The 15,698-nt window shown below is 36.3% G+C and overlaps 1 protein-coding gene across 1 annotated transcript; it reads right to left on the bottom strand.

The window, feature by feature from the left end:
- Positions 1 to 304: 304 nt before the first annotated feature.
- On the bottom strand, positions 305 to 15,253 carry LOC101265271 (sorting nexin 2B). The gene is made up of 5 exons (XM_004246910.5): positions 13,961 to 15,253; positions 13,357 to 13,566; positions 12,836 to 13,096; positions 1,837 to 1,923; positions 305 to 542 (listed from the first exon to the last, which is right to left on the bottom strand). The coding sequence occupies exons 1-5, from the start codon at positions 14,879 to 14,881 to the stop codon at positions 465 to 467; spliced, it is 1,557 nt and encodes a 518-aa protein (XP_004246958.1). The 5' UTR covers positions 14,882 to 15,253; the 3' UTR covers positions 305 to 464.
- Between the last annotated feature and the right edge of the window lie 445 nt (positions 15,254 to 15,698).

Below are 15,698 nucleotides of genomic sequence, written 5' to 3'. Positions count from 1 at the left end.
CTTCTTGATGAAGAATTTAAGCATTTCTTCAAAAACATATTTACGAAAGAAATATTTTAATAGTAGTATGTTTTAAGGTGATATTTTAAAAGTAAAAAATAAAATAAAAAATTAACCGAACTGTAATGAAGAGAAACCAATATGATTGCGGTGATTTTAAAAATAAAAGTTTGGATATATATTATAAATAACCGAAAAATAGGATGGTATAATTTTAAAAAGATAACCGATCGAAGCGCACCATTGACACCCCCTAACTTGTTATTTTCTCGCACTTGATGCAAATCTTTGAATGTAAGGAACGTTGTTTTCAGAAACAAGAAAATAATTTTTTAAGTGTGAAAATATCTGATGGGAGTGGGAAATTTACAAAATTTAGGTGTAATAATTTCCCACTATACAATCAATTAACACAAAAACGAAAGAAGAAAAAGTAATTATCTGATTTTACAGCATCCATTTTGTCAACTCTCTCTTGAATAACGACTGGTCTCCTCTGCAACTTTCGACCACACTTGTCCAATTCTCTCTGTATAAGCCACCTGTTACATTTGTGAGGATTTACTCTTTCAATATTTTCAAAAGCATAGTGAAATCCACTATGTATACCATCACATGTTTTAAAATTCACGACAGGCAATAGAAAGAGTATCAGATTTTAGTTAAAGGAATAAAAATATAGTTTTCAGTTCCTAGTGTTGGTAACTCATCAGAAGAAATACTAGATATTAGCTAAAGAAAGAAAAGGAATGAAAATCTCAATTAAAGCAAGGACATTATCTAAAGTGATCCCCCGTCAATCTTGCTAGGACTAAAGCTAATCAGGACATTATCTAAAGTGATCCCCAGTCAATCATGCTAGGACTAAAGCTAACCAGTTTACATTTCTTTTATCATTTAAGTAATAACAGATGATGCATTTCCAAAACTCCAGAGAGACCATAGGTCTCTTGACAGCCTTGAGACAACTTCACCCGTATGACTTTAAAGCCCACCCTCACCCACTTTAAGGACATCAATCATCATAGGAGTAAATATTACGTATATCTGAGATTGTAACGTAGCAAAGAACGTAGCCATTCAGAGTCGACTGCTACAACAATGAGGCTTATTTAATGCAATGGCTTGAAAAGAAGCCAATTTGATCATCCTGCAAAGTTCTTGGTTTGCATATACACGTGACTCATCAGGTGAGGTTCTCGTTTCATCCTAAAATCCTTAGTCTCAATGTGTTTCTCCATGATTGTAGCTTTGCATTGACTGGACAAGGAGGTAGTAGGTGGCATGCTATGTAAAATATTAAGTTTCTTAGATTTGAATTTTTAAAACTATTAATCATATTCCATACCTGTAAGTATCTCAAATAAAAATATATATAAAAAATTAATCACATCGGATTAATTAAAGTACAAAAGTTTAAATAACTATAATAATTAATTATTATTGAGCTGACATTTTACTAAATTAAGATTAATGGATGAATTTAGTTTTTAAGTAATCATTACATAACCAAAGAGAGCCAACTGTTATGCTAAACTGGATTAGCCTAGCCCGAGCTTTGACTGAGTCAAGCTATATATAGGTCAAGCCTAGCGGCTCAGTCCTATGCCCAGCCTAAATCATGCAGCTATCACTATTTTGCTATCAGCAAATCCTTCAATAGATTTCCCTCACTTGTTCCTTTCACCCATTTTGTCTACTTCAATTTAAAAACCCTTAAGAGGGGTGGACATAAGGTTAAGCTCTCTTACAATGCCATCACCAAGAAACAAGAAACGGAACCTCAATGTAACAATGCATCCAAAAGAGAAACCAGTCATATGAACAAGGAAGTACCTGATTAGTTACAAATCCTTTCAACATGTTCACAAAGTCAACATGCCTTTCTCTATTTATTCGATCTATCTCACTTTGATTATTTTCCTGCAATCAGAAAAATAATTTCAACAAGGGCTTTCAATATAAAACAATAAATAAGAACACACTAATTGAAATTACTTAAAGGTTAGAAATATTAAGATTACTAATTTCACAAAAATATCAAGAGGCAAAGGATCCAAAAAAAATCTTAAATAAATCCACATCAACAAGATGATAAAAAGAAAGTAAGAAACCATATAAGCATATTCACATGGAAAACTGAAAATTAAAATTATAGCTAGCGCCTGCAATTGCATGAATGCAAAGATAAGCCTAGGGGTCCAGCTAACATAGTCAAGCTACGCTTAAATGAAAATAACTCAATATATAACACTCTTTAAGTTAGTTCAGGACGATTAAGAAAAAGGAATTAAACTAATTCCACTTCTACTTTACCGTCTAGTTCATGTACAACAGATGTTAGTTCGATCTTTCACTGGCTGAATGCCAAGACAAACTCAAGGTAGCTTAAGAAATTTGATTTGATGATTATACTACTACTATGAAATGTATAGTCTCTCCATCTTCTCATAGTTCTAATGCTTCCTGTGATTTTGAAGAATCGCTTCTCCGATATCGCTGTCAGATCGAACCGTCCTCTCTATTTCTCTCTCTCTCTCTCTCTCTCTCTCTCTCTCTCTCTATATATATATATATATATATATATATAAAATAGGGTTTTCATCTCGACACCCCCTCCCCCCTTTCTCTGTTGTAATGACTCCTTGGTCATTTCTGTGTTTATGTATGTTGTTAGTAGCATGACTTTCAATTTTAATCAATTCTAACGATTCCATCAACTCCAGAAGGGCAACTTTAGGCTAGTCGCATGGTCGGCACAACTCCCAAGGAGTTTGGTGCTAGTTTTTGCGATTAGGCATTTTAACTTTCAAGTTAAGGCCTACGTTTGATTTTAGTCATCATTCTAAGTAAACGAGCTCGGATGAGAATTTTGTCACCGCTATTAGCTCGGGAGATATTGAGTTTCGTCTAGAATGACTCTTCTTTTGGATTTTGGGGGTTTCAGGGTAATTTCGAGCTCCCCTTGTGGATTTTGGCCTAAAATGGAGTTGGGTCTGGGACCCCTATTCTGTCAAGACAACCTTATATGAAAGTTTTAACTGCTTCGTTAAGTTTGAAATGTCGTTTTTGATTGGTTTGCATATTTTGTTTGTGTGCACAGGGTTCCGAACCAAATCCTGAACCCCAGGTGGAGCCTCCGACTGGTGCCTGAGGGACTTCGCTAAAAAATTCTGGTGCAGGTACTCTTGTGCCCATAGGTTCGCTTAAGCGAACATGGCTTTTGAGACCAGAGCTCCTCTTAAGTGAGGCCAGCTAGTTAGGCGGTTGTTGCTAAAGCGACCTTGAGTTCACTTTTGCGGCGTCACTTTTGCAGACATGGTTCGCTTAAGTGAGGTCCGCCTCTTTGAGGCCTGTCGCTTAAGCGACATAATGGCTGCTTAAGTGTTCATCGACCACTCTTTTAATTAAGAATTGGTCACGAATTTAACTTTTGGTTGAATATTGATTTGGCAATTTCTTCCTTTCGAGCTTTGATTTCACTGATTCGAAGTCTTGAGTGATTGTTAGGAGTGTAACTACTTGGGTTTGTGATCGGAAGTTGTTGAAAAACCTCTGTTTGAGGTGAATTTATGTGTCTTTGGGAAGCCTTAGGCGCAGATATTGTTGGAATTGCATGCTTAATTGTGTGTTGGCTATTTTGGGCCTCGATTGCGTCCTATTTTGGAAATTTCAACGCAGGTCCACAATTCTTGTTTGACTCCAAAATTGTTTTCTTTTCGTTTTATGTGATTTTGAAGCCTAAACGACCATACTAACGTTGTGATTCTATTCTTGATAGTGTGGCGGCATTCAAAGGTCGTTAAAAAAGGAAAAGCTCAGACTGTGATTTGGAGCGTGTGCGGTTGGCAAACAGGTAAGCTACGACTTCTTTTCTATTTAGATTGAGTTGGGTTGCATAAATTCATGAGGATTAGTGTGAATTGGGGGCGGGTACCTAGTAATTCTTGTATTTCTCTTAAAAACCATGTCTTAGGGTTTCGCCACTGTTTTGAAGGTAGTGCTTGAGTTTTATGGGTGTTGTTGCATGTTGTTGAAGTACTTGTGTTGTTACTTGTTATTGGGAGCATGTTTGGACTTAATTTAGGATAGACCAGTTTTGCCTTAGACTCGCAAACCTTGTTATCGTCTCCGACGTTTAGCCGGACTAGATCTTTGTAGACTGGAATAAAAGACTTTAGTCTGATAGTATGAGCCTTAGTTTAGGCTGTTGTAAAACTTTGTAGATCTTCTGTCATCTCTCCCTATCTCTTGGGCTCCAATGCGTTGCCGAAGGGTTGTGTTTTCGTGGAGACTTGACACTGGGTTATTCTGGACTTGGAGCTTCCTGTGGATGCTTATGAGTGGAAGTCGTTCCAAGATGATTTATTCATGATATTTGAATCCTTTTCAGAGTCTACACACCCTTGTAACTCTTGCTAGTTGGGCTGGAAGTTAACTGGACACTATTATTGTTTAGTTTGAGGCTGATGCTTTACAATTTGAGGTCATTTTCTCTAGTTTGAGGCTGATGTTGATGGTTTGAGGTCGTTATTCCTCATTTGAGGTTGATTCTTTACGGTTTGAGGTTGTCACCTCTAGTTAGAGTGCATCACATGGGGTTCGAGGCTTGGATTTGAGGCACTGACTCTTGTAGTCATAGTTATTCAGTGAACCTATCGGGCTTATGGAGGACTACTCGGGTTTTATTTAAACTTGCGCACAAAAGTACTTTTGTGATTATAAGGCACAGTTAGGTTTGATTTAGTTGTATAGATTTACTTACGATATGCTCGTGTGCTTTCTTTCTTTTGAAATTGAACTTGTGTGCTTTCTTTCTTATGAGCTTGACATGTTTTTGTCTTGATTCATTGTTTTTACCTTTCATGTCATGTTGTCCTGTGATACCTGTTGAATACCTTTATTATGGTACTCATGCTACACTGCATCTTTTCGTGATAAAGGTCCTAGTACATGCCATCTTTTGTAGATTGGAGATATCGGAGACGAGGGTGAGTACTTGACGTCCTGGATCAACCTTTCTCCTCATGTATATATGTTAGCTAGTCTTTTGCCTTTGAGACGGCTTGTCGTGGTCCACTTTTGTGACTTGTAAATTTTCATATGAGACAGTTGTGTACTCGTGACTTCCAAGTTCCGAGAGGGTTTCTATTGTACATAGTTTTTTGTTTGCTTCCATCTCTATCTTTAATGATATCTAGTGTTGTTTTATAGATAGTTCTACCCTTGTACTCTTTACATGTCGTTCTAGGTACGGACTGGCTTACATACTGGTAGATTACAGTAGGTGTCATCATGACTCAGGAAGTCGAGTCATGAAGTCCATCCTCCTATCTCGCTGGCAGAGTCCTCTCGATGCTCTCATTCCCTTCCTTCACCCTCTCGTTTCTCTTACAGGCCTATAAGAGTTGACAACTCTAGGACTTTCTTAGTTTGGTTTTGTGAAACCTCTTTACAGGTGTTAGCGTCAAACATTTCAGTGGCAACAAAAACACAACTGTGGCGCTGTGCAATTTCAGCTTCAGTGACTCAAATGGTGTGTAGTTCGGCAGAAGATGGCCCAGGTAGCATCTTCCCATATTCTATTTTCCAAATAGTAGTCTACACTTCTAGGTTCTGGCTCTTCCCTTTTCACATCTCTAACAAGATTTTTTTGGGCTTGGGAAATTGTATTGTGTTTATGTTTTGTTTCTAACTGTTTCAATTCTGCTACCTTTCCCCCCTTGTCTTCCGAGATCTCTGTGTCGATTCGCCTATTCTAGTTTCCTCTGTTTGCGGCCTGATTTGTTTCTAGTCATGATCTTCTAGTAGGAATTCTTGAATTACTGAACTTGTGGTTGCCGATTTTTCGCTCAGTTATATGCCTAGTATACTAGTTCTACTACTTGAGTGTATTGCTTTTTTTCTTCAATATTTGTTGCGGAAAAACAGATTCAAGTTGGCTTTTCTTATATTTTCATTTGACATATTGTATTATTGGGCCTCTTCTTTGTCGTGTTTCATTCGACCAATATTTGTTCAAGTGGCTCAGGTGAATGATGGTAGATTAAGGTCATGTCTTCGATCGGAGCCAGGGGTGAGGGGCAAGAGTGGTCAGTGGACTAAGTGATTTTCAAGGATATTGGAAGACTAGGTCATTGACCAGGAAATCCGTAGAGCTAGTGAAGATCCTAGAGAAGAGGAAAATTAATATAGCTCATGTACAAGAGACCAGATAGGTAGGTACCAAGACACGAGATGTGGATAGGTTTAAGTTGTGGTGCTCAGGAGGCTCAATGGATAAGAATGGAGTAGGTAGTTTACTAAATGGGGACCTTAAGGGATCAAGTAGTGGAGGTAAGGGTATTATTTATGTACACTTTGCGATTTCACCGAGTATGTTGGGGGGAGGGGAGAGGTGTTACGCTTTGCGTTTTGTATTAGAGACTGAATAATAATAACAAACCCAGTGTTAGCAGTGTAAAGTCAAATCGAACCGACGAACCAAATCAAACCGGAAAAAAAGCCGACATGTGGTTTGGTGGTTGAAAAAAAAATAGACAACTCTTGGTTTGGTTTGGTATTAGAAGAAAAAAAAAAGTCAAACCGAACCCAAATTGAACCAATATAAAAAAATATCATTTACATATAATTACTTTGTTGATATATTTTTAGTTAGTTTATAGTTTTCAATTCTATATATTTTATTTCAAATTTAGGCTTGTAAAAATTTGTGTGTGTATATATATATATATATATATATAGCTAATGTAATCCCACCAAGTGGGGCCTAGGGAGGATAGAGTACACGCAGACCTTACCACAACTTGGAGGTAGAGAGGTTTTCAATAGACCTAGCTAAAAAAACAATGGTCAAAGCAATACAGAAAATGAATAAGCAATAAAGTACTCTAAACAACCTGACAAATCATCGTAAACAAGCACAATAAGAGAATATGAGAAATGAAGTACAAAATACAATAAATAGCAACCAAACTCAAAGGACAAGAGAACTAAAGAGTAATACTACGACTAATAATATGATTAATGGTAAGAAAAGATACGTGAGACAATGCTTAACTACCTAACTGACCTTCTACCCTTTTCACGTCCTTTATAACCTCCTATCTTAGGTTATGCTCTCAATTAGTTGAAGTTGTGTCATGTCCTATCTAATCACCTCTTCCAATACTTCTTTAGCCTACCTATACCTCTCTTGAAAGTATCCATAGTCAACCTCTCACACCTCTACATTGAGCACCTGTATATCTCCTCTCACATGTCTTAACCATTTCAACCTCATTTCCATACCTCCTCTATCGAGGTCACTCCAACCTTATCCCAAATATCTACATTCTTAATGCTATCATGGTTTCATGTAACGATGAATTTTATTAGGAGTGCAAACTATTATAATCCCCTCTAAATGGAGATGACATGGGGAGAGTTGGGTAGAAATTATTGCATGAGATAAAATGTTTCAACGCCTTTTACATTTCTCCCTCTCTAATCTTCCACCAAACACAATGGTATTAGACAGGGACTAAACTTTGTAATAATTTAATTATTATTTTTGAGATAGTAACAAGTTGTATTAAAATCAAAAGGCGAAAGTGAATCCTAGATACAAGGATGATATATAGAACTGCAAAAATAATTTTTTTGAAACTGCACAAAATATTTAACTAGCAACGAAAGAGAATCTATAGTAATATTAGTGCCTATATCATCTACGTACTTCTCGTTACACCAAAAATGCAAAAGATGAATAAAATTAAGCTTTATCTTCTGAAAAGGGTTACTTTTGTTTCCAAAACATCTTAAATTCCTTTCCCTCCAATTAGTTCAACATATCAACCTGGGATCATGCTCCAATATTTTTCTAAGCATTAGTTCCTTCTTTTCTGCTCCACCTAGATAGTAAATCTAGTGTGCAGCATTGCCCAGCTCAAGCCAGTGATAACAAGAAATGTCTCACAGTTGAGTAGTCAACCTATGATGAAAAACAGGTGACAATTTGTTTCAACACACTTCCCACATAACTGGCAGATAGAGCAAAGGTGTATACCCTTCCTTTGCAGTCTATCTTGAGTCAAACGAGCCTCCTTTACTACCAAACAAACAAAGCATGCCAGTTTGTATGGTATGTTTGTCTTCCCTAGCTGTCTCCAGGGTCAGTTTACTTGAAGACTGTTGTTATGATTCCTCAAGTAATATATTGTCCCGACTGTGAAAACTCCTGATCTTGTCTCTCAGCAACCATAATCTATCTTGCTCTATTGAGCTTCAATAGAAGAAATTAAGGGTGTCATCAAATCCATCCATTTCAGTCATCCAAAAGTCTTCTAAAACTGAGGTCCCATCCTTGATTGTTCCATACCTCATTGATATTGGCCCTTTGCTGTTGATTCAGGATGTAAAGATCAGGGTATAGGTGCCTGAGTGAGTCATTACCTAACCAATTATCTTCCCAAAAAGAAATACTTTGCCCATTGGCAACTTTGAATTTGATTTTAATGTTGAAAATTATCCAACGATCTGTATTAGTCCTCCAAACATTGACCCCAATATTTTGCTCATTCCCAACTTTGAATTTGATATAACTGTTGAAAATCATCCACGATTTATAATAGTCCTCCAAACACTGACATAAAAAGTGTTGACAGATTTGATTTTCCAAGATTTGAGATGCCTGCGCTATTGCAGTCCATCTAGTATTTAATATGATTTAAGGAGTTAATCAGTGATCTGCCCCCCCCCCGGCTGAATTGCAATAAAACTGGTGTATCTACCCTGTTCATTGCATTTGAGTTCTGAAAGTCCCTTGTTTTCCACCTCTAGAGTGACATTCTTTGCTCCCTTGAAGCTGCAACAAATACCTGAACTAACCATTTCACAATTTTAAGCCTTAGTTACTTTTCTCATTAAATTTCTGCTGCACTCATTCCATTTGAAGTTCCCGATTAAGAGCTGGACTTAATATGTCGTAAGACTTAAAACTGGCATGCTAATAAGTCCTATCATCCTCCATGTGTAGAGAAACTGCAGAAAGTTGGAACAAGAAAAGAGGGTGCTGAGAAAGCAAGAAAACTACCACAGAAGGTGGTGGTTAGAATTGTAAAGAACAAAAGAGAATAATTCCGGCTGAAAAGCCACCGAAAAGGTGATATGTTCCCTTAAGAAGCAGGAGAGAGAAGGTTTTGGGGAAGAGTGCCTGAGAGAATACTAATCTGTTGTCAATAACACCAACATCTTTCTCACTTGCTATGACTTTTTATCCTAGATGCTTGCTCCCTTACTTTATGATTGTGATTCCAAATCATCTTAGAAATATTTTGAATGAGTCCCATTTAGTTTATTTTATTGAAACTGGAGTCCCATTTAGTTTAAACAACCCAGTTGATACATAGTTATTATTGTCATCAAACGTCCATCAAATTCAGTGTAGGCCAAGAGTCTTCTTGGCCCTTGGGCTGTTCAGATACTTGTAATTTTGTATACACTATAGGAATAAATGTTAGATTAGAGGCCCTTTAATTATAGAGAACTCCTGAATTTCCTTTAAGGAAACTTATTCATAAGCAAGGTAGAACTGGGATTATTTGGGCCTGAATAGAAGCATATAGTTTAAGATGATCCACAGTAGTTGATTGATGGATAAGTGCAAGGGATATTCAAAAATGAGATGGAATTGAACACAACAGTAGTGTACCCAACATTTATTGAAAAGAAAACGTGAAAATCTATGTTAATGATTAATTGACGAGATTCGCAGCCGAGTTAACAATAAGGTGGAGGTTTTGAGACAGACCCTAGAGTTTAAAGGATGCAGGTTGAGAATGACTAAGACATGGAACTTGCAGTGCAAGTTCATTGACATAACTCACGAGGTAGATGTGGGAGTGAAGATTGATACTCAAGTCATCCCAAAGGGAGAAATTTCAAGTATTTTAGGTCAATACTTGAAAGAAATAAGGAGATTGACAATGATGTTACACATTGTATTGGAGCAGTGCATATGATAAAGGCTCGCATCTGGTGTCTTATGTGATAGGAATGTGCCACCAAAACTTAGAGGTAGGTGTTATAAAGTGGTTAAGTGGAATGTTGGCCAATCAAAAACTTGTCCGTATAGAAGATGAAAGTACCAAGAAATGAGGACGTTGAGAAGGATGTGTGGCATAAGAAAAGAGATAGGATTAGGAACGACAATCTGGGACAAGGTAGGAGTGGCCGTTGTGGTGGACATGATGAGGAATGCTAGGTTGCAATGATTTAGATATGTGATTGGAGATGTACAGGTGCACCAATGAGAAGGTGAGAGGTTGGTTATGGTGGGTCTAAGGAGAGGTAGAGGTAGGCCGAAAAAATATTGGGAGATGCGATTGAACAGGACATATAGCATATTCAGCTTACCGAGGATATGAACCCTAAATAGGAGTATTAGAGGTCGAGGATAGGATAGAAGGATAGTACATACTCAAATGCTTTCTAGTTTCCGTACCAGTATTATTCTTTAAATTGACTTGATAATTACTTGTTGGTTCCCTTTCTTCAGTTATTATATTATTTTTTATTAATAGATAGATCTGGATTATATATAGTAATATTATGTAGTTCAAACAAGGGAATGATTTATATAAGGTTAAATTTAAATCCATTTTTAAGTTCTAAATAATAGGACTTCCTACATATCCAAATAAGGAAAATCCAGATCTATCTATCTTTATTTCTTGTTCATTGTTTAGGGTTTCAGCTCCTAGTTTAATTGCATCATATACATAAATAGACAACAAATAGAAAACAGGGAAACATTGTATTACTCTCAATGGGTTCAACTATGAAAGTAGTGTTTAGAATAAAGATAAGGTATTCAAGGTTAAAAATATTTCCTCGTCACTATAAAGGTTCATAAAAGAATTAAGAAAAAGACCAACACCAGGAAGCAACATGCTCCAGTCTGATAATATTTGAAACTTGGCTAAGTTAACTAGCTCAATTGGCAATTTACCAAAATTAGCTAACAACAAATATGAGCCATCACACATCTCATGGAATTACAGTGGGTAAGTTGTTGTAGCTAACTACAATCATCATAAAGATTTTCAAGACGAAGCATTAAAATATCAATAGGAGACGTACATTAATAAGAGACAAAAGGATTTCTACTCACTTCCAACAAGATACAGGTGCACTTAGTGATTAGTGCTGGAAAATTGATAAAAATTCACATATCCGGTCCAACCCACCCAAATTTATAATAGGTTGGGGTCATTGATTCATTTAAATCAGACCAAATATGAATCATATTCAAATCACAGCAGTAAAATATGGATATCCATGTGAATCCCACTTCAAGCGTGAAGAAGGCAGCTGCATGAAAAGGAGGAAACTAGAAGAACCGATTTTCTGAGTTCATTTCTTGGGAACTTCCCAACTTTGAATTACCAAAAGATAGAAAGTTCTAGATCTTCCCAGACCTTCCTCTGATTTTTCTTTTAATTTGCTAGATTCAATGACAAGTTGGTCCATTAAGAGCAAACTGACTGAGAAAGTTTGAACCAAAATAAGATTCTATGGCACAATCCCCTAGCATTAGTTGAACCGAACCAAGAGTATATGCACAATCCTTTAGCAAATCTTTAAGGTGTTGATGCCAAAATAAACAAATATGATCTACCTACACATCGTACATGTTATGATCTACAAAACAGTTATGAATAAAAAAGTGTTCCTCGTAGGGGAGCATTTGCTTCTTTCCCACTAATGTTTCTCACAAGTTGAGCTTTGAGAAAAGAGAAAAACCAAAAATAGCATCCCGAAACTATGATTATATCACACTTTAAAGACGAGGAGTTAACGAGATTTGCTATATTAAATATGAATTAGATGGGAAAAAATGATAGAATTGTGAAAAGAGAAGTGCTAAATTTGAAAGGTAAATGAATGAGGTTATCTGTCATGAAAAAACAAAAGATGAAGGAAGTTATCAGATACAGCAACTCAAATAGGACAATTAGTGAGTGGACTTAATGCCAATATATTGGATTGTTAAACATATGGCAATTTTTTGTGCCTCGCAAGTTACCACATACAAGTGATGTTTCTATAGAATTTAAGGCTTGAATTCTCCCAATAATGATAATATTGAAGAAGCCAAGGATATTATTGATGTTTTATCCATTTTGTCTAACCCGCTTTGAACTCGCACTTATTTGATTCAGCAGGACCCTTTTATTATAATCATGGTGTTCGGGCGCAGCTTTCACACACCTTGACTGATTCCACTAGATACCTACCACCTGCAGCGGGTACAGGCAACTCTATCCACCAAGACTACGACAGATGGAAAGAAATCACCTAGTGTTATTAGTCTCTACTAGGATTTAAACTTGATACCTCATGGTTCTTAACCCATTCATTGACCACGGGACCACACCCTTGGGTGTGATTTGACAGGACCATTTGCCAGCACGAGGTGTGCTAGTGATGATATCCCAATAACCAATGAGAGAATACCTGCTTCAGGCTTCAAGTAATAGGGGTCCTGTTATCTCTATGATTGAGCTCGGATATTAATAGATCCACAAAATTTAGGGAATCCAAGTAAATATCATTTCAGGAACACAAAAAAGTAGTAAATTAGAAGTTCATTGAGGACAATAAGACACTTTTCAAATAACCAACAGAAGTGAATGCAGAATAAAGTAGATCACATAATGGCAATACTACAAGTATACAACAACATTACCAGTGTAGTCCCACAAAGTACTCGAGGAAGGGTAGAGTATATATTATGCAATCCTTCAAGGATAAAAGGAACCAATTACAAACACAGCGGTTTGATATCAAATACCTTAATGCGCTCATATTCTCTGATGGCACAGCTTTTGGCATCTTCAGTGACCCTAATGGAATCTTTTAACTCTTCCAACTTTCGAATTCGAGATTTATCACCCCCAAATATTTTAGAGGTTGCTGTTTCGAGTTTCTCTGCTCTTGAATTTAAGGAAGACAATTCTGAAATGAGAGTCTGCACTGTCAATAAAGCACTTGATCGGTCTGAAAATGCATGGTGTATACCCAACATTAGACTCAGGTGTTCATGTAGAATATCCTGAAATACATATTTATCACAGTATTAGAAGCTAAGGTTTATTTAAGAATGCCAGAGTGCACCAAAATGTGTCTTCAATAAAGTTGATCAACAATCTAAATAGCGTTAGAAGACTGAAAAAACCATTGCACAAGCACAGTGCAGATGACAACCGCCTGAATCTTGTCACTGACAGTATTCTAATCACGTAATTCAACAATTGTTGAAAACAAGGTTCACTCTTAGTAAACAAGGTCTACTCTAAAGGATAAAATGGTTACCAAATGCTTCACTGTCAGTGAATTTAACTCCCGATACAATCTGCTGGCTTTAACAGCTGCAGTAGCCACATTTTTCATATCAGCAGCCCGTTCTCTCTGAGTATTCACAGTAGCTCGTTCATTCTCAAACTTCATCAACTTAATAAATGTAAGCCCAAGTTCTCCAATTGAATCCCCCATATCTTGCTGAGCTTTAACAAGTGATTCAGCCTAATTTGAAATAGAACAATAAAAATTAACTGATAGCAAATAGAACAACAATCAGAGAATTGAATAGTAATAGATAAAAACAACAACTACGTCACAATCCCAAACAAGTTGGGGTTGACTATAAGAATATCCACTTTTTCATTTAAGCTCATTTCCGCACTGAATTAAATACAAATGGTAATATAGTGTTATATGTGTATAAAAGAAATAATAAGGATAACCAAGTTTTAAACGTATACTCAACCAGGAGATATCAACTATAATCTTCTTCTTCCATTATGACCTATCTATATAGCTTGTTGAGAATTCAAGATAAACTATGGTATATTCCTTCTACAAAAGCACAAAAAGAGATTGAAGAAACAATAAAATTGATGAATAGGGCGAAAAAAACCTGCTTTGACGCATTACTAAGTTGCAGCTCAAGATTGTGCAACCTTTCTTTATTTTTGAGGAAATCCTTATCCTCCTCGTCAATAGATGAGTTGGAGGCACCCAAATCATTGGCCACAGATTGCTTCAATTCTTTTAACAGCCTGAGCAAATCCCTACCACCTTTAGCAGGGTGCACAACATCCTGGGGGACAATGAGATTTCCGGATTCTCCAAACAATTGTTTTGGCAACTTAACTGCTCCATCCAATACCCTAGATGCGACATCAATGGTAGTTGGCAAGGGAAGTTTCCCATCTACTTGCAAAAAAACCCTCAATTCATCACTCTTCTTAATGAGTGGATGTGCTGCAAGCTTGTGCAAGTACTTTTCCAATGCCAATCTTCTTTGCTCAACAAACTCCTGTTTCTGCATGACTTGACTCTCGACGATACTTTTATCTGGCCTTGGAGGAATAAAATAACCTCTGTAACCTTCACTCAATCTCTCTGATAAAGTAACAATGTCTTTAAAGCGTCTACGAACAGTGAAATCGGTTCCTCCATAATCAGGTAAATTGGTTTGTGTGGTAATTAAATAGGTGACATAAGCATTAGTGCCAGGAACAATTGAGGGGGATGCTTGTATTTCCTTGTGTGGATCGGAAACAGTGATATTCAAATACTCCAAGTTTAAAGGAGGGGAGATTATTGTAGGGTTTTGAAATTGTTCAACATCATGATCATCAATGGCGGATGATTGAATAGAAGATACTAATAAGGGGTCGTTGCTATCGTCGACGATCGACGGTGAAAGAGGATGGTGAGAATCAGAAAGACAAGTCATGGCACTGCGATAGTTAGAGTAGGATTTGGAAATGGAGGTGAACTTTTCATCATCCTCGAGAGATAGATTCTCCATGCTGTCTTCTTTACCCATCATCTTCCCTGCCAAAACTCGGGGGTTTGTCAAACTCCAAGCTTACACAAAATTAAAAGAAAATGTAATTAGATCAAATTAATATTTTCAAAAGTTTCTATTTTTTTTTATAAAATATAAAAATAACATATTTTTATAATCCAATACAAATCATTTTTTAAAAATAAAAAATTCTTTCCTTCTTCTCTAGTTTGTTGTTCTTCTTTCTTAGAAATCCGAAAATTTGACTATCTCCATTATCATCCTCGCCAACTATCTCCGTTATCTTCCTTCTCATCTTCGATCGTGACTCTCCTCTTTTTGTAGTGAAATTGTGCTTGACTTAAAATTGTAAGTTTTTGATGAATAATAAATTGTTCCATAGATGTGAAAATTGAAAGATAATGCAATAGTACCTATTATTTATTATTTTTTAAAGAAAATCAACAAATTCAAAAAAAAAAACTAATTATGAAGAAATATATTTGTTTTGTTAACATTCAGTGAAAAGTCATTTTTATTGGTTTTGTTATTCTTTTTGTAGCCATTTTATCGATATGATTTTAGAAATAGTCTTGTTCAGTTGTCCAACATATATTTCATTTATTGAAAGGTGTATCGATTGTTGCCAAATTTTAGTGATACGTTTGTACATATGCCAACAGAATTGTCATATATGTTGGAACATCTCACCTATGCGTTAGGGTAACAAAATGGTGATCTGTGGCAACATCAGTTTTATATGTGGCAAAAAAAAAAAATTTGTAGCAACTGTATGTACATATGTGGCAACATAATATTCATCTATGTTAACATAAATATAAATTTCTACCCATTATAA

This window comes from Solanum lycopersicum, chromosome 9 (assembly GCF_036512215.1).
Source record: "Solanum lycopersicum chromosome 9, SLM_r2.1".
NCBI lineage: Eukaryota > Viridiplantae > Streptophyta > Magnoliopsida > Solanales > Solanaceae > Solanum > Solanum lycopersicum.
Note: the sequence above shows the minus strand (reverse complement) of the source record. Positions and strands in the feature narration are given on the sequence as shown.